At 40.6% G+C, this 16,997-nt stretch overlaps 4 protein-coding genes across 6 annotated transcripts; 2 read left to right on the top strand and 2 right to left on the bottom strand.

Moving 5' to 3' along the window:
* Positions 1 to 985: 985 nt before the first annotated feature.
* Positions 986 to 1,484, top strand: COX8 (Cytochrome c oxidase subunit 8). Its single transcript, XM_018005509.2, has 2 exons — positions 986 to 1,192; positions 1,294 to 1,484. The coding sequence occupies exons 1-2, from the start codon at positions 1,082 to 1,084 to the stop codon at positions 1,387 to 1,389; spliced, it is 207 nt and encodes a 68-aa protein (XP_017860998.1). The 5' UTR covers positions 986 to 1,081; the 3' UTR covers positions 1,390 to 1,484.
* Positions 1,485 to 1,558: 74 nt separating this feature from the next.
* On the bottom strand, positions 1,559 to 3,245 carry Rpn10 (regulatory particle non-ATPase 10). Its single transcript, XM_018005473.2, has 3 exons — positions 2,975 to 3,245; positions 2,768 to 2,908; positions 1,559 to 2,699 (listed from the first exon to the last, which is right to left on the bottom strand). Exons 1-3 carry the CDS (start codon positions 2,998 to 3,000, stop codon positions 1,685 to 1,687), a joined length of 1,182 nt encoding a protein of 393 aa, XP_017860962.1. The 5' UTR covers positions 3,001 to 3,245; the 3' UTR covers positions 1,559 to 1,684.
* A 118-nt stretch (positions 3,246 to 3,363) lies between these two features.
* VhaM9.7-b (Vacuolar H[+] ATPase M9.7 subunit b) lies at positions 3,364 to 4,152 on the top strand. Its single transcript, XM_018005508.2, has 3 exons — positions 3,364 to 3,616; positions 3,692 to 3,739; positions 3,858 to 4,152. Exons 1-3 carry the CDS (start codon positions 3,522 to 3,524, stop codon positions 3,982 to 3,984), a joined length of 270 nt encoding a protein of 89 aa, XP_017860997.1. The 5' UTR covers positions 3,364 to 3,521; the 3' UTR covers positions 3,985 to 4,152.
* A 166-nt stretch (positions 4,153 to 4,318) lies between these two features.
* On the bottom strand, positions 4,319 to 15,043 carry Wnk (Wnk kinase). Of its 3 annotated transcripts, XM_089467874.1 has the most exons (11): positions 13,543 to 15,043; positions 13,289 to 13,461; positions 10,103 to 13,229; positions 9,907 to 10,038; positions 9,426 to 9,488; positions 7,775 to 8,638; positions 6,556 to 6,951; positions 5,428 to 6,490; positions 5,294 to 5,358; positions 5,064 to 5,235; positions 4,319 to 4,993 (listed from the first exon to the last, which is right to left on the bottom strand). In XM_089467874.1, exons 1-11 carry the CDS (start codon positions 14,518 to 14,520, stop codon positions 4,851 to 4,853), a joined length of 7,176 nt encoding a protein of 2,391 aa, XP_089324000.1. In that variant the 5' UTR covers positions 14,521 to 15,043; the 3' UTR covers positions 4,319 to 4,850. The 3 variants fall into 3 exon arrangements, with proteins under 3 accessions (XP_089324000.1, XP_089324001.1, XP_089324002.1); XM_089467875.1 differs by lacking the exon at positions 9,426 to 9,488; XM_089467876.1 differs by lacking the exons at positions 7,775 to 8,638; positions 9,426 to 9,488.
* Between the last annotated feature and the right edge of the window lie 1,954 nt (positions 15,044 to 16,997).

Here is a 16,997-nt window from a genome sequence, read left to right as displayed (position 1 = left end):
CCGAATAACATTAACTTCATACAAATAGAGCTCAAACAAAACAGTTTTATTTTCTTCAATTAACAAGTTAAACAAAGATTCAAAAGAAAATAACATGAATATATAAAAATCATCTAAATCAATGATCTATATACGTGACCTTACTCAGCAGACACTATAAAGTGTAAATTGGAGCGCTTAGCCTTATAAAGAAAAGTCGATGTATGTAGATATGAATAACCATATGTGTATTAATAAAAAATATGTAACCAATAACTGGCTCCAAAGTATTTGGCCTTAACTATTGAACTAACTGTTAAGTGAGAATGCTAAATGATAAACTATAAAGTGAATGCAACTTATGTCCAATGTGTATTGATGTGAAAGAGTAGAATGTAATCAAATAATATTTAATTATATTTAAAGACTAAAGGTTATCGTTGCAGTAATTCGAATATTTAAGTCAACTAATTATGTTGCATCAGAACGAATATATATGAACCTACTGTTATTTATATGGATGAGTTTAAAATATCAATTACTTAAACTATCTCATCTGAACAATTAGGAAATTATCTCATCTGTTTAAAACAATGCGATTAATCATATTTACAATGGAATTCGAATGCTATATTAACAATCAATATAAGAAATTGTTCACAAACCAAACAGTATACATTTATAATTAATAGTGAATGAAAATATCAATTATTATCCAAATATATCTAAGCAGTGCCACTTTCTATTCAATAATCTTTATTTTAACCGTTACAGTTTTACAAAATGTATATTAAGTATCTCTAATATGATTTGTAATATTGAGTTAATTAAAAATTAATAAACCGCTAAACCGTCTCAAAAAGGACATAACATTTTTTTTTACTTTTACCAATTAAAAATAAAGTCATATAAATTTGGTATAATTTATAAAATGAGTCTTCTAGTATTTTCATGTTATTATCGCTGAGTACGGGCACTCTTGGAGCTATCGATTTTGACTAACCTCGTCCATACACTTGCTATCGATGTAGTATTATCATCTCTATCGAGCACTTATTACCAGCATCGTCTTCGAAGGAAAAAGATAATTTTTACATCAAAAATGTTCCAAAATAGTGCTGCTAAACTTTTGGTGCCTGCGATTCGTGGAGCCATGCAAAGGCGCTGCCAATCCGTCGTCTCCGGGCCACCAACTAATCACGTCTCCACAGCGGTGAGTAATTCAAAGTTCTTGGATGGGTTACGTAAACCTATTCGAGAGTATTTTGGAGTCCTACAATCAATATAATATGCAAACATTTTAATCAATTACAGGAGAAAGTGATTCTCGGTGGTGGTATGTGCGTCGCCTCCTTGTTCATTCCCGGTTGGGTGCTCTACCACATCCGTGACTACAAGGCTGGCAAGTAAATCCGGCACAGCAGGCACGCTTTAATACTATTAATGTTGCTTATAAATGTAGATTGAAAAAGTATAATATAAAACCTACTACAAAAAGCGCTAAACCGAATGTTGTTTTGATTGGCCAGCGAGGGTATGCTGTAGAATGGTGTATGTAGAAATGGCTATAACAACGATGTTCCCTGTGATAATATATGTGTGTTATTTTATTAGAAGCATGAACATAATCTGCATAATATATTAAGAGATATCAGCTCACTTATGATTTCTTTTTAATGCAAATTTAAAAATATATACTTGTAGTTTATTTCTTTTGCTCATCTTTGCCATCGGTCTTCTTGTCTTTCTCCTTATTGAGAGAGCCAACAGCGTCACGCACTGCCTCTGATTGGGGATCAACTCCAGGGAGATTTTCAAGAACGCTCTGCAAGAATGCTGGATCCCCAATCACTTCTGAATAGTCCTCATCAACATCCATAGGGGCAGCGGCATCCTCTGTTTTGGGACGTTTGGCTTGCTGGGTCACGGTATCATCAGCTGCATCCTGCATGGACATTTGCATAGCAAAAGCGATTTGCTCTTCTTCGGTCATGTTGGCGAAGTCAGGCAAATTATCCTCTGGTGTTTCAGTGGACAAAGCCAATGCACGTTGTAACATGGCTTCCTCTGAGTTGGAATTGGGAAGAGTTACGGCTGGGCCTCTCTCTGTGCCACTCTCTCCGCTAGTTGCAATCGAGGGAGGTGCAGCCTCAGCACCCCCAGCGCTATCAGCACGTCGCTGCTCACTTTCTTGACGTTGCCGCTGCTCCTCCATGGAGACGCGCAAAGCGAGAGCCAGTTCTGGATCCTCATTGGGATCGACACCAAATTCGAAGACGGCGCCGCCCAATCCAGCTGCACCCATGCCATCCTCGCCTTGTATGATGGGCGATGACAATAAGGCATCGGACAGTGCTGAGCCTCTAGGCACGCTAACTAAATGGGAGCCAGTTCCATCTTTGCCGTTGAGAGCATTAATAAAAGCCGTCAATATTTCATTATTGTTTCCATGATCCCCAAAGCTGACAATATCCACGTTTACTTTTTCCTTCTTTAGACGCTTGGCTTGCTTAACGAGTTCTCCTTCTTCGTTGTTGATTGGCGATCCAACAAAAACAACGATGCGCATTTTATGATTTTTGCCTTGGCGATGCTTCAATACCAAATGGGCAATGCGAATTCCAGTTAAAAGATTTATTTCACCCTTCGGCTGGATCAAATGCATCTTCGAGAATATACGACCCACATCGCTGGTTAGTGTAGCCAGCACTTCAACGGTGCTGGATATAAAGAAAATGTTAATATACTCAGAGAAAGACATATGTATATATGGAAACTCCCTGCGCACTTTGAAAGGGTCATCAGACCAACATTGTTCTCGGGGTTAGATCTCAGCTTGGTTAGACAGACGAGATTGATGCCGTCTTTCTGTACATTTAAACGGGTGGGGAAGTAGTCACCGTTGCGTTGGTAATCACTGTTGTCGAAACTAGATGATAAGGAAGTTATATTGAAATCAGTGCAACCATTTATTTATTTAAAAACATTTATTTACCATATCATAGTACTTTCTAGGACCATTTTGTATTTTTGCTTGTCACTTTGCCACTGAACTGTAATACCTAGTTGACTGCACAGAGTTGTTTGGTTTCTTGAATAAATCGAATATTATCGATATTTGACAACTTATGACACCTATGATATTTCATATATTTTTGTTACTAAATAACAAAAAGTACATTAAATTTATTGTTTATTTCCCATTGCCAAATGCCAAAAAGAAAATAATTTAAAAATATTTCTTAGTCAACAGTTTGAAATATGTGAACTTTTACTGAATTCTGATTTGATTGTCTGTCATCTGAAGAACATTGACGATATGGTCTTTATCTTTAAAATGAACCAGATTTATTAGAAATACTTTTGGTAGCCCTGGTAACATATGTTTTCGTCCCATGGCTGTCATGTGATATTCATAAGATTGAAAAAGTGCCTTCTTCGCGATCACTTTTTAATAATTTTGTGTTATCCGTTCAATTAATAAACCTGCTGAGCCCGGCAGACCTGCAGTATTAAAACTAAGTTAATAAAAGTGTACAAAAATGGTTGATGCTTACGTTCCTCCAGTTGTTATCACCGTCATTTGGGCGTTCATTGGTATTATATGCCCCTTCTTCGCTCGTGGCCCTAACAGAGGGTAAGTTACAACATGGATATTATAAGTATATATAATTCGAAAATAATAATGTTATACATTTATATTTCATTTCAGGGTGACACAATGCTGTATTATGCTAACTGCCGTTACCTGCTGGCTCTTGTAAGTTTATACTCACTGACCATGAGACTTCTTAGACATACATACATGTGAATATATTTGCATGTGTGTGTGTATATTTTCATTATGAATAATCCAATAATTCTTATCTTTTATGCAGTTGGTTGTGCTGTTATTTGACCCAAATGAATCCTCTTATTGGCCCCAAGCTATCGATGAACGAAATTATGATCATGGCACGTGAATGGGGCAACGAGATCAAAGACACCATGGATGTCCAGGCATAAAAATGCGTATCGAATGCCATTCCCTTTAAACTTTTTTGTTATTATTGATTTCCATTAATTTGTTTCCATCCTTCAATTGTGTTTACCAATGTGTCTTATTAAAAGCTGTTTAAGTTTGCATTATATTATTATATACAAATAAATAATTTCCATGTGTGTATGACGAAAGATTGTTGTTTTTTAAGACAGGATTTCGATTTCGGACCATTCCCTTTATTTCCAGACAATAATAAGGCATCGTGAAGACATTGTTTGGTTCCCTCAATGACAGGACGTTTATTATCCGTGTTCAACAAATAAAGCATTTGGATAAACAGCAGAACAGAATTCGCAATTTAAGTTCAATAAAAGTTTATTTATTTAGTAACTACGCAAAACATAAATCACTGAATGGTTTAAAATATATAATATTTATATATAATAATAATAAGTATGTATATTGATGTATGAGTGTATATGATATTATTGAAATATTTATTTACACTTTAGCGCTAATCAAATTTACAATTTGCTTAAATAAAATTCAAAACTTCATTTTGATCAAAAAAAGAAAACAAATGAGAGGAAACAGCATTGCATATATAAAGAATGGGAACTAGGGTAAAATCAAAAACAAAAGTAAAACAATAAGCGAAACAATGGCAAATCAACTCAAAACTGTGTGACTACATATTTACAGACAATCCCCTCATAATTCGACAACTTTTCACTTAATAACTAAGGCTAGATCCATCTTTTTCAAAAATCGAAATCCAGAAAGCCAGAATTTAGAGCAGTTGCCGAACAATTGGGCAGCAATTTTTTTTGTTTGACTTGTCATGAATACGAGGAACGGCAACGGCAACTCAAAAAATGGATTTACATATTTATGTTTGTGAAGAGCTTGCGGGTGTAGTAGTTGACGATGCTGTTGGCGGTGCCGCTGCTGCTGGCGCTGTCAAATTGGTTTGAACCGGTGCAGCAGCTGGTGAATAATACGCGGTAGTTGCTGGAGCGTTTGTGCTTAGAGCTGGAGAGAAAAAGTTTACATTTAAACATATATTCTGAATGAATTTTCCTTTTGTTAATTTACTGCTTACATTGGCGCAGTGCCTTTTGAAACTTTTCGTATTCCACATAGTGCTTTAGACGCAGCTCGTCTTCCTCAATCAGCTGTCGTTGCCGCAGCAGCAACAGTCGCTGATGTTGATTTGTGCCCAAACGCGTATTGCACAACTGATTCACCAATGAGTCTAGATTATGTTTGATGTCCTGTAGGGAATAAAAACTATGTAGTTAAGCTGATTCGACAACAAATGAATTCCCTTACAGATTGAATATCGCTCGGCAACAGGTGAGGATGAGTGGCGGCCAATGACACGGGCTCCTCTGCAACTGCAATACAATAAAAAGATAAGTTGCATTACCGGAGATACAGAAAATAAGCTCTCATACTAAATTCACCTTCAGCAACAGCTGGGTTAAATAACGGTTGCAGCACATGCTGCATTGGTTGCGCTGTCTGCTGTGGCTGGCCTACCAGCGGCGCCTGTTGCAGCAGCTGACCAGAAGCAGATACTTGGAAATTTGGCTGCTGTTGCTGATTGTAAATGGATGTAACAGCTTGCTGCGGCTGCTGTTGCAAATGCGACTGCATTTGCAATGTCTGCTGCTGTTGCTGTTGCTGCTGTAGCAGCTGATGCGAGGCAGACATTTGATTTGGCAAGCCCCCCGGCATCCCTGCCAGCTGATGCTGTGGCATTGGCATCGTCATTACCAGCGGCGGCAGCTGATGCATTTGATTGGCTTGCGCCTGCATAAATTGCTGTGCTGCATGTGTCTGTTGCTGCTGTGGCTGTGATGTTGGCAACGTGAACTGTTGTGCAGCCTGCTGCTGTTGTTGTTGCAGTAGTATTGGTTGCTGTTGCTGCTGTTGCTGTGCCAAAAGCTGACTTGGTTGCTGTGCCTGCTGCTGAGGCTGTTGTTGTTGCTGCAGTTGCTGCAGTGGAATTTGTTGTTGCTGCTGCACAGCGTTCACCATTTGCGGCATTTGCTGATGACGCTGTGGCACATTTGAATACATGTGTTGTTGCTGCTGTTGTTGTTGCTGTTGCTGTTGCATTTGCAGATTTGTTGACTGTGCCGCAGCAGCAACTTGACCTCCTTGAGGCACCAACACGCCCACACCAACGCCCGCCGGTGCGTTCTGCTGTTGATATATTAACTGAATGCCATTTATGGCCATCGGAACGTTCTGAATAGGCGAACTAATAAGCTCAGTAGGCGTATTGACAGCGGTGCCATTTTGCACAGAGTTACTGGCGTTATAGTTGTGACCCTGGCCAGCAGCTAGGCCCGCGACCTGCAGATCAATCTTCAGCTGATGCTGCAGAGCTTCCGTTGCCTCTGTCGAAGTCTTTTGCTCCTGCACGCGACTAACGCTAAAGCGGGATATCTTGCGTGCGTTCACACTAGCCACAGGTTCCTCTGCGGGCTTGGCGGCTGGCACAGCTGGTGCAGCATTAGACTGCAACATATAAACACATTCAATGAATAAATAAACATATACATATATAAATTGATATCCTCTACCTCCTCTGTGTTGTCTGCATTGCGTAATGCTGCCAATTTTTTCTCTAGATCCGCTATGGAGCTCTGATTGAGAGCTCCATTACTTGGATTTCTCGTATCGTTGGTCGCGGTCAGTGTATTTGATAGCTTATCCAGACTCTCCTGTTTGGCCAACTTCTTATCACTGCCGTTTTCAGCGTTCGCTGTGCTCTCAGTGCCAGTTGCAGCAGCAACTTCATGGTTAACATTGAGGTTCGGTGCCGGCAGCTGCATATCAGAGCCCATGCTGTTGTCGATGGACGTGCGACGAGAGTTGTACACGGACGAGCCACGAGCCGAGTTCAGCGCTGCGGTGGGTGTATTCTGGCCAAACGAGGCGGCCGAACTGCCACCTCCCACGCTGTTTGATTTGTTGATCTACACATTCAAATATAAAAGCAAATCAAAATCAAATTAATGATAAATGCCCAAAACCAAGTACGAACAAGCGCAACAACACACAAAAGTCGGTTAAAGTTGACCAAAAACGAAAAGCGTTAGTACATAAATAAACAAATCAAATCATAAAGAACAACAAATACATCTACAAATATTACTTCAACCGATGAACATGTAGTAAGTACTATAAAGTAATATATATGATAACAAAGCGAATACCCTTAACCAGTGCGGACTAAAAACTCCATATATGAAATGGACTCAAATGCTTTCCTTTGTATAAATAAATAATATTTTTAAATAAATGCGAGGAAATATATGGGGGAACAACACTGAAGAAAATGGATGAATTTTTTTTTTTTTTCGTTTAAGATGAATCTGAATATTTTCTTTAAACACTTTCTGGATCCAAGAACATTCTGTTTTAAAAACTGAATGAAAATTCTTCATTTTGTAACATTTAAATTCAATTTTATATACCCTTCATCAGCAAAGCATTTAAGTTTTGCTTAGCTTTCTGACAGAAATTAGTTAAATTTGCGTTTATGCTAAGTTATATACAATTTTCAACAATGGGATTTACACAAATACAAATATTAATATTAATATTAAAAGAAAAAAATGAAACGAAAAGCAATATTATAATGCAGAAAAAGAACAACAAATACGCAAATCTACACAATACATATACACATTTGTTTTGCATTAAAATATATCAAAATTAAAAAGAAAGATAAACCAAATGGAATAACGCAGTTCTACGATTAACGTGTAAGCACATAGCAAGAGTTTTACTACCAACCACTGTCTCGGCCTGGGCCTGCTGCTGGGCGGAGGACAGCGCCTTCATCGAGGCGATGTTCGGCGAGGCTTGATAGGTGCCGGGTCTGTTGTTGATGGAGGCCACCACGGCGGAGGCGAAGGCATGCGCGTGTGTTATGTTCTCGAGTTCGATCTTCAGCTGCTCTAGCGTGTTGGCCGCACTTGGTGGCTGCACTGCACCCAGCTGGACGCCACTCTCTTTGGACTTGTCCGAATTGGCTACATTCAGCTCGTTGGCCTGCTTGGCCGCCTTGCTGGGCGGCATCTCGAATGTGATGTTCACTTCGCTTAGGTCATCCAGGCTGCGGGTGTGCTTCAAATCTTCCACAATCTTCAACTGACGATTCAATGGCAAATTCAAGCTTCTCGGCTTCGCCTCACTCCTCGTTGACTCCAACAGCATTTGGACACGGCTTATGGCCAGGCTGCGTGCCTTCTGCTCAGAATTCGGCTTATCCAGCCCACCATCCAGTGGCTGAAATGGCTCGTTGCCTGTTGGCGTAATGGCATTGTCCGGCATGTAGTCGATAGACAGCGATGTGTACTCCGAGGCGGTGCTGGTCTTGCGTGAGACGGAACCGGAGCCAATTGTCACATCATTGCTATTGTTCCCCGCATCGCGCGAAGCAGTCGAGGAGGAGGACATGGTCGATGTAGTTGTTGGTGGCGTGGCTGCATTTGCTGGCACTTCCATATTACTTTGGCCAGAAGCTTCACGTGGTCTCGCCTCACCAGCTCCAGATTGTTCCATATTTGATCCTTCGGCAGCTCCACTGGGCGTAACATCCGCATTTTGGGTCGATGGCTCGAACATCTTTGTGATGTCGCTCGCGGTTTCATCCCGCTAAAATAATTGTTTCGTTGAATAATATATATACATATATATTTATATGCATTTAAGCCATTGACAGTAATTAAGCTAATCAGCTATTCAGCTAATTTCCTATATGTATATCCATGCAGAAGATTTCACTATATTTAATCATATACTAATGCAAATATTTTATACAAATATATTAACGGAAACGGAATAATTACTGGATTGGTACTGTAACTAAGAGAACATCTTTCTGCAAGGATATTAAAACTTCGACAAGCCGAAGTTAAGCATGAATTATTTATTTATAAATATAAATATTGATTTATAACTAAATTCGTGTATATTTCGCGTAAGCATTAAAAATTTGTATAAAACCAAAAAAGACATTTCAGAAACGGGGAGCATGAAAATTTCGTCCTGATAAAAATACAATTGACCAAGGGTTTTTTTTTTTTTTTTAATTATACAGTTAAATTTCCTATCGTAAATTGGATTTTCCATAAAATAAAAAATTATAAATACATGTTATTAATTTCGTACATAATTTCAGAAATATTTTTTCAAGAATTTTTCGACATATTTTGTTGTTGCGTGCTTATTTTTGTAATAAATATTAAAACAAAATAGTTTACTTAAATAACAGCATTAAACAATAGTAAAATACTCGAACATATTGTGGTTTGAATTGTGATAAATCATAAATCCTATTTTTAACTAAGTATATATGTACATAAATATATATGGATATACACATATAAGATTACATACATATATATTAATATAAGCCCTTAACAGTGCACTTAACACTTACAGATCTATGTCTTTGATGTGTTCTAAATGTGGAACGCTGTCGAGTTAGAGACGCGTGACGGACCTGTTTTATTATAAGTAGTAGAGATTACAACATACAATCAACATCATGTTAAAAATGTATTTCGATTTCGGTTTCGATTCGAGAGTCCTCTCGTATTTGAAATTAATCATTAACAGTTTTCGTTTCTTTTGATAACGCGCTCTACATTCTGTTCATAATACGAAGCCAAATCGAGAGGATAGTCGTTATTCCATTGTTGTTACGAACAACTAAGTGGTTGTAGCAGTAACTCTCCATTCAAATCAATTTTCCAAATAGAGACTCCGTGGCCGCAAAGCTTCATATGGGGAACTTTTAAATTTTGTTTAGATCATATAAATCGAACACAAGACGAAACGCTTTTGTTTTCTCTTAATGTTTAAAATCGGGACAGAAAATATATGGGCATATGTCTGGGATTAGTTGTCAGTTAAAGTACCTTCTCAATGTTGCGGCGATAAGTGGTTGGTATAGGAATTTGATTTGGATTCTGTTTAACCTGCTCCACAATATCGTTTATCATTTCCACGAATACGGTGCTCTGGCAATTCGAGAGTAAGTCTTGGGCTATCTGCGATATCGAATGACAAAGTATTTAAATGCAATGCTCCGCAATTTGCTGAATAATTTCTTACCAGTTTGTTAGCAATCTCAACGGGATTGACATCGCCTATGTCAAATTTGAATGTTATAGTCTTCAATTTGTTCTCCATGTGACAGTTGATGACGCTGCCTTCGTCCACGCTGGTCACACTTAGCTTTGGTATGCGTTCGTTGCCACTGCGATTCGAGCGACGCGGCTTTTGCACACGTGCTCCAGCGGCCGCCTGCTGCTGCTGCTTTTGTTGCTTGTCGGCATCTGCAGCAGTTGTTGCCGCTTGCTGAGGCTCCGCATTTGCTGTTGCAGCATCAAAGTTTGTTGGTGCAGCAACCTGTGTCAGCTCCTGTGCAGCAGGTGCTGGTTGCTGGGTAATCGGTTTACTTGCTAGCTGCTGCTGCTGTGGTTGTTGTTCAGGCTGCGGTTGTTGTTGTTGCTGCTGTGGCTGTTGCTGTGCTGGTGCTGGTTGATGTACTATTTGAGCTTGTGGCTGACTGTGCAACAGCTGTTGCAATTGCTGTTCTAGAGGTATCTGCTGTTGTAATGGCTGCTGTTGCTGTTGCTGCTGCAATGGTTGCTGTTGCTGTTGCTGCTGCAATGGCTGCTGTAATGCCTGCTGCTGTTGTAATGGCTGCTGCTGTTGCTGCAATGGCTGCTGTTGCTGTTGTAATGCCTGCTGTTGCTGCTGCTGTTGTTGCTGCTGTTGTTGCTGATTTTGTAGGAACTGCTGCTGCTGTATTTGGGCAACTAGTTGTTGAGCTTGCTGATGCTGAACATCAGCAACATTAACAACTGGTTGAACAATCTGCTGTTGCTGCGGCTGCTGCTGGTGCTGTTGCGGAGTTGTCTGTGGCTGATTAAATGAGGTCGGAAGAGGCTGTTGGTGCATGACTGGCGGCACTTGCATCTGTCCTTGCATTAGTATGGCCGTTGGCTGCTGCTGTTGCCCCATAATTTGAGCAGCACCAGCAACAACTGGTTGCATTGTCGAAATTGGAATTTGATGAGGTTGCGATAATGCATTTGGAAGGAACTGTTGTTGTTGCTGCACGAACTGTTGCTGTTGTTGCTGCTGCTGCTGTTGATGCAGTTGCTGCAAGTGATGTTGCTGTATAATCTGTTGCTGTGTTGCTGTTGGCTGTTGAATGGGTTGCTGCTGCATAGGTTGTTGTGGCATAGGTTGTTGCTGCATAGGTTGCTGCTGAATGGGTTGTTGTTGAATAGGCTGTTGCTGTATGGGTTGTTGTTGAATAGGCTGTTGCTGTATAGGTTGCTGCTGGATGGGCTGCTGTTGTTGTATGGGCTGTTGTTGAATGGGCTGTTGCTGTTGTATTGGTTGCGTTGGAATGGGTTGCTGTGGCATTTGATGCTGCTGCGGCATCGCTTGCTGCATTTGCTGTTGTGATGTTGGTAGTTGCGCCTGAATTGGTTGTGGTTGCATCTGCTGCTGCATTGGCTGTTGCTGAATTTGCTGCTGCTGTTGTTGAGGATGTTGCATCGCATATGGCTGTTGCTGTTGTGAAATTTGCACTTGATGCATTGGAAGGGTTGCCTGTGCCTGTGCCTGCTGCTGCTGTTGATAGTATTGCTGTTGTTGCTGCTGTTGCACCAAATCAGTTGCTGGCACATTATTTTGCATAAGTTGCTGCAGTTGTTGCTGTAATGGGATTTGCTGTACCTTTTGCTGCTCGGTCAGATGTTGCTGTTGCTGCTGCTGCATAACAGCAGTAGGCTGTTGTTGTTGTTGTGGGTGGGCCACTGCAACTGGTTGCACCTGCACTTGCTGTGGTAGCATTTGTGCTGGCGGTGCAGACTGTTGTGGGGCTTGTAATTGCACCACTGGCTGCTGAGCTGCTTGCTGCTGCTGTTGTTGTTGCTGCTGCTGTTGATTGCCTGTCGGTGATATGACCTGGCCATGGCCGTTCGCAATGTCCTGCATGGCGTTGGTCGGATTCTGATATGAAGCCATCTGAGGGTTCTGTATGTAGTGAACTGTCGTTGAGTGTTGCTGCACCTGCGCTATGGCTGGAGATGCGATCACCTTCTGTTGCCCTGGCATTGACTGTGGCAACTGCTGCTGTTGCTGTTGCTGTATTTGATTTCCGCCATTTTGAATAGAAGTGGTCGATCTTGTGAGTAGATTCTGTGGATCGGTACTGTTTGTGGAGGTGACCAAGCTAGTCTCTGAGTCTGTATTTAGCATTTCGAGCTTGAGTCGTTGATTCCATTTAACGCCATCCTCTTCGTCCTCAGACTCATCATCCTCGTCGTCCTCCTCCTCGACGTTGGTTGGCAAGCTTTCGCGGAGCTTTTGCAATGCCAGCTTCTCCAGTCTTGACTTTTCGTTCTGTAGCTTGATTTGTGTTTGGCGCTGAGCACGCTCTTTAAGCAGCGAAACTACTTGCACTTTCAGGAGGCGAGCGACTGCACGCGAGTCGTCTTCCGATATGATGTTCTCCTTCATCATGTCCTGGGCAATTTGCTCGTACTCATCGTGCAGAATGTTATACTCAAACTGAATGGCTTCGTTCTCTTTGTGTCGAGAAGAACGCTTCTTTGGATCCATGAATCGCAGACGAAACTCAATGATGTTTATGCTAGGATCTGAGAGGAACTGCTCTGAGGCGGTGGGCTCCACACGTATGCCAATATCCTCATCAAAGAACTCGGACTCCAGCAGCTCGTTGCATCTGGGCCGATCCTCCTTTTTCAGCTCAATGCATCGCTCTATGATGTCACGCACATTGGGATCTTCGACTTTCGAGAGTGCAGCTGGTTTGATACCGGATATCACCTTCTTGTATATCTGGGCGGGGCCTTTGCATTCGCTGTACGGATATTCGGATATGGCCATCTCCAACATGCACATGCCAAAGGCGTAGACATCAACCGATTCATCATAGTGCTCCTCGTACATCTCGGGTGCCATAAATTCAGGTGTACCAATCACAGATTTAGCATGGGACCGATTCTTTAAAGTTGCCAGTCCCAAGTCACCGATTTTAACACTACCAGTGGTGCCAGTTATAAAAATATTATCACATTTCAAATCACGATGAATTATAGGAAATTGACGAGTATGCAGGAAGTTGAGACCTTTTAGGATCTGACGACACCATGACTTCAATACCTTTGGGTGTATTTTTTTGAATCGTTTTAAATACCTTCAAACAAATTCAATCAATAATGTTGTATAGCTTAAGTGATTCATCAGCCCACTTACGACTTTAAAGTACCAGATAACATTAGCTCGGTGACTAGTACTATGTTTTTCTTCCGACCAACTGGAAATTCCCAATATGTATAAAATCGCACAATGTTTGGATGCTGCAATTTCTTTAACATATCCGCTTCTTCCCGGAATCTAGTGCGTTCACTTTTCTTCACTTGTTTATCCTGAAATAAAAGAGGCGTTAGCAATGCAACTACTATGGGCGTAAACAAATTGATTTATCATAATATCATTGATGAAATTACCAACAATTCGCACCAAGCAACCGGCACTCCGGTTAGAGTGTCCAGGCCGCGATAGACAGTTTTAAAGGAACCACGACCGACTTCTTTATCGTATTTGAAGAAACGTCCACATGGCGACATCGCAACAGGATCGTCATCCTCATCACTCTTGCGCTCCCTTGTCAGAGATGTGACTGATGAGGTAGCCGATGCGGCGTGTGCTGATGATGGTTGCTGGGACACCGATGTTTCTGTACCAGAAACGGTGGTGTCTCCAGAAATGCCTTCTCCTTGTTCCGACTGCTTGGACAAGTCCTCAACCTTTGCTTCATCGTGCAACAACTCGCCATCGCGCTTCTCCTCAACATGGAAGCCTACGCGCTTCCCACCAGCTGTCTGTTTATTGGCAGGTTTCGATGGCACTTCAACTTGAGTCTTTTCGGTTTTCACGCTGCGGGACGCCTCGGTAATAATGTTGTCAATAATGCCAGCCACTTGATGATTACTCGCATCTGTGGTATTTGAACGGGTAGGCGTACGGAATTGCTCCTCCAAATGCTCCGCCTCCCGCGACAACATCTCAATGTTGTCATCGTAATCACGAGGGAATTCCGTTTCCAGCTCCTCAAACTGTAACGGATTCGCATTTCTGTTGGATTGCTCCACATTTTTACGCACAAAACGTATTGTCTGCACAAAGTTGTCCGCTCCCTTGCCCGTTTTATTACCTTTGCCGTGGGGCGCCTTGAAAGGCAGTGGGCCAGTCATCGATTGCGGGCCACTGCCCGTCAGCTGATGCTTCAGCCCCGGCTCTATGCCCGTGTCAGATGACGATTTACGGCCTTCCATCTTTTTCGGTTTGGCATCAGCAGCGGGGGACGGGGACACAACAGCCTTGGCTGGCATGTCTTTGTCTTTGCTGTTATCCGCGGACACTACAGGAGCCTTTTGACAACTTGGGCTATTGGCTGCATCTGATGGCTGGGATTCACCATCCATTGTTTCCTCATTATGTTCCGCAACGGCAGTATCCTTTGCCTCCCGGCAAACTCCCAGAACGCTAACTGTCACGGACTCCTCACCCTTATCAGAGTTAATATCGGTTGCCTCGTCAACGTTGATTTGTCCCCTTGAGCTATTGTTGCTACCAACCGATCTTCCAGTTAGAGTGCTACCTGAGAACTGACGCAGTAAACGGCTCCAAACGTTAGTTTTACTATGTGATGCGGGCGAGGCGGATTTCGGTTCCAATGCTGCTGGCGCTGCTGTTTGATGTAACTGAAGCTGAGTGCTAATATTGGCGTTGCTGTTGCTGTTGGTGCTAATGTTGGTGCTGCTAGTGTGTACAGGAGCCGACTCTTGCTTTCGACGATATCTGCTTCTCTGTGCAGTGCCCCTTAATCTAGAAGTCGGACTGACGATTTTCCTTGGGGAGGCAGTTTTATTAGAAGCACACTGTCCCGGTTTTTGGATTTTAGCTTCTTGCACAGTTTGTTCCTCACCAGAAATATCTGAGTTATTTCTGCAAAGTAAAAAAAAAAATCAATGAATATATATAAATTTGCTAAAACTTTAATTTAACCTTACTCGTTTTAACTATTAATAATCAAATATGCACTTGATTGGAAAGTATGACAATGTTTGGAGCCTACCTTTGAGGTTGCGTGGTACTGGAAGTAGTACCATCTTCGCTGATGGTGCTTTCCTTCCGAATACTGTTTGTGGGTACGACCTCTCTATGTCGTACAAAGTCGCAAAGGGTTTGTCCAATTTTGCAATATTTTCAACAACCTATTGTCACCTGGAATCTGCAGAAGAAAACACAAAACTTTGATATACATTGATTTGTATTGGAAAAAATAGATTGATTGTGGCTAATTGCTTGTCTGTATCAGAATATAGGAAAAAGCCGATTAATAATCGATTTATATTTCGTTACAGGTTTAATTCCGATGCAAGAGAACATTGTTTATTCTAGTCGTGCATTTTTGTTATGTTATGCATAGAGAGTTTTTTATTACTATTGATATTTCAGTGCGCCTGTGCTCTAATAACATACAAACGTACGTATGTAAACGGTATACATATGTATATCTATCTGCATACATACGTACAATATATATGCATTTATATAAATACATAGCACATATCTATGTATTGTTTGTTTGTATGTGGCACTGTCTGAACATATGTACTTTGTGCTGTTTGATTGCAAAACAGCCGTCGGTTTTTTGTTTCTTAGGGTGTATCTTAATTATGAGTCATAAATCCCAATTGCACCAAACTACGCCTACTTCTGCTCACTGCCGACTGCTAGCTGACTACTGTTTCTTTTATTTCTTTTTCTTTACTTTTTTATCCGATCGCTCAGTGACACACACGTTCATATATACGTGAGTACTTATTGATGTACTCACCTACACATGCAAATAAATTTTTAAGTGCATGAGTACGTGCGTACAAGCATACATATATACACACATATGTCAAATTGAGTCGTTGCAATAACAAATATCGTTTTACACTAATAATTTTCCTTATTTATCCTGTGACTTGTCACAACATAGAAAATACTTGATTCGCACAGATTATGATGTCATAGACGTGGAAAACCACCAAGCCAGTTGCATAGAAATTATGGATTATACGTCTGCGCCATGGTCAAAATTAATTACGCTTGGTAACACTGCCCGATATGTGTCAAATAGTTGAGCGAAATTTATTAAAAACGTAGCACATTCATTAAATTTCACAACAAATTTACAAAATATACCGCCACATATGTAGCCGTCCCCGCACCAAAAAATCTCAATTATCGATAATTTTTATTTCTCTTTGTCAAAGTGATTTCCATTGTAATTAGCTAATATTTTAGCTGCATTGCTTGTGGTCGGTTGACTTCAACTCACTATTCACACTTGCATATTTGCATGGCTTTTATATTATTTTGTTTCTGCAAGACTTTAAAGACTACTTCTTGTTCTATTTGTTACACAAGAGGAGCACTAGTTAGTGGTGAGCGATACTGCGCGATACTGATATTTGTTATCCATAATATGACGGCGTAACTGATATGATGGATGGGCTGCTTATCGATATTTGTATATTGCGATATTAATTAAGAGGAGTTACTTCGCAAATAAATTGCCATTTTGAGTATAAAGAAGCTATCGGTAAAGAAACCCGTTTTGATTTGTATTTTATTTTTATAAATAATAATCAACAATGCAAAATTTAAATAACTATAAATATTTATACAATTATTTTGTCATAATATTATATTCATAAGAATGGGTTCATAATCATTTTATAATATTTTAGCATTTAACAGTTAGCTGATGAATTTTTCTTAATTAAACTTAAACATTAAAATTGAACAAAAAATAAAAAATAAAAATTCGTTATCATTTTTATTGAAATCAGAGATTTTTACCTGCATTGCCGTACACTTAAGAAGCGATTATTAAAAGTGCTGC

Source organism: Drosophila arizonae, chromosome 4 (assembly GCF_054131065.1).
Source record: "Drosophila arizonae isolate 15081-1271.41 chromosome 4, UAZ_ARI_1.0, whole genome shotgun sequence".
NCBI classification, from domain to species: domain Eukaryota; kingdom Metazoa; phylum Arthropoda; class Insecta; order Diptera; family Drosophilidae; genus Drosophila; species Drosophila arizonae.
Note: the sequence above shows the minus strand (reverse complement) of the source record. Positions and strands in the feature narration are given on the sequence as shown.

Coding starts and splice junctions, on each gene's coding strand:
- Wnk (XM_089467874.1), bottom strand. CDS start 14,520: ATGGATGGTGAATCCCAGCCATCAGATGCAGCCAATAGCCCAAGTTGT. Junction 8,639..9,425: donor CACATCAAAGACATAGATCT/GTAAGTGTTAAG, acceptor CAATTATTTTAG/CGGGATGAAACCGCGAGCGA. Junction 6,491..6,555: donor ATGCAGACAACACAGAGGAG/GTAGAGGATATC, acceptor TATATGTTGCAG/TCTAATGCTGCACCAGCTGT.
- VhaM9.7-b (XM_018005508.2), top strand. CDS start 3,522: ATGGTTGATGCTTACGTTCCTCCAGTTGTTATCACCGTCATTTGGGCG. Junction 3,617..3,691: donor GCTCGTGGCCCTAACAGAGG/GTAAGTTACAAC, acceptor ATTTCATTTCAG/GGTGACACAATGCTGTATTA. Junction 3,740..3,857: donor GCCGTTACCTGCTGGCTCTT/GTAAGTTTATAC, acceptor TCTTTTATGCAG/TTGGTTGTGCTGTTATTTGA.
- Rpn10 (XM_018005473.2), bottom strand. CDS start 3,000: ATGGTCCTAGAAAGTACTATGATATG. Junction 2,909..2,974: donor CTAGAAAGTACTATGATATG/GTAAATAAATGT, acceptor CTTATCATCTAG/TTTCGACAACAGTGATTACC. Junction 2,700..2,767: donor GGTCTGATGACCCTTTCAAA/GTGCGCAGGGAG, acceptor CTTTATATCCAG/CACCGTTGAAGTGCTGGCTA.
- COX8 (XM_018005509.2), top strand. CDS start 1,082: ATGTTCCAAAATAGTGCTGCTAAACTTTTGGTGCCTGCGATTCGTGGA. Junction 1,193..1,293: donor CTAATCACGTCTCCACAGCG/GTGAGTAATTCA, acceptor AATCAATTACAG/GAGAAAGTGATTCTCGGTGG.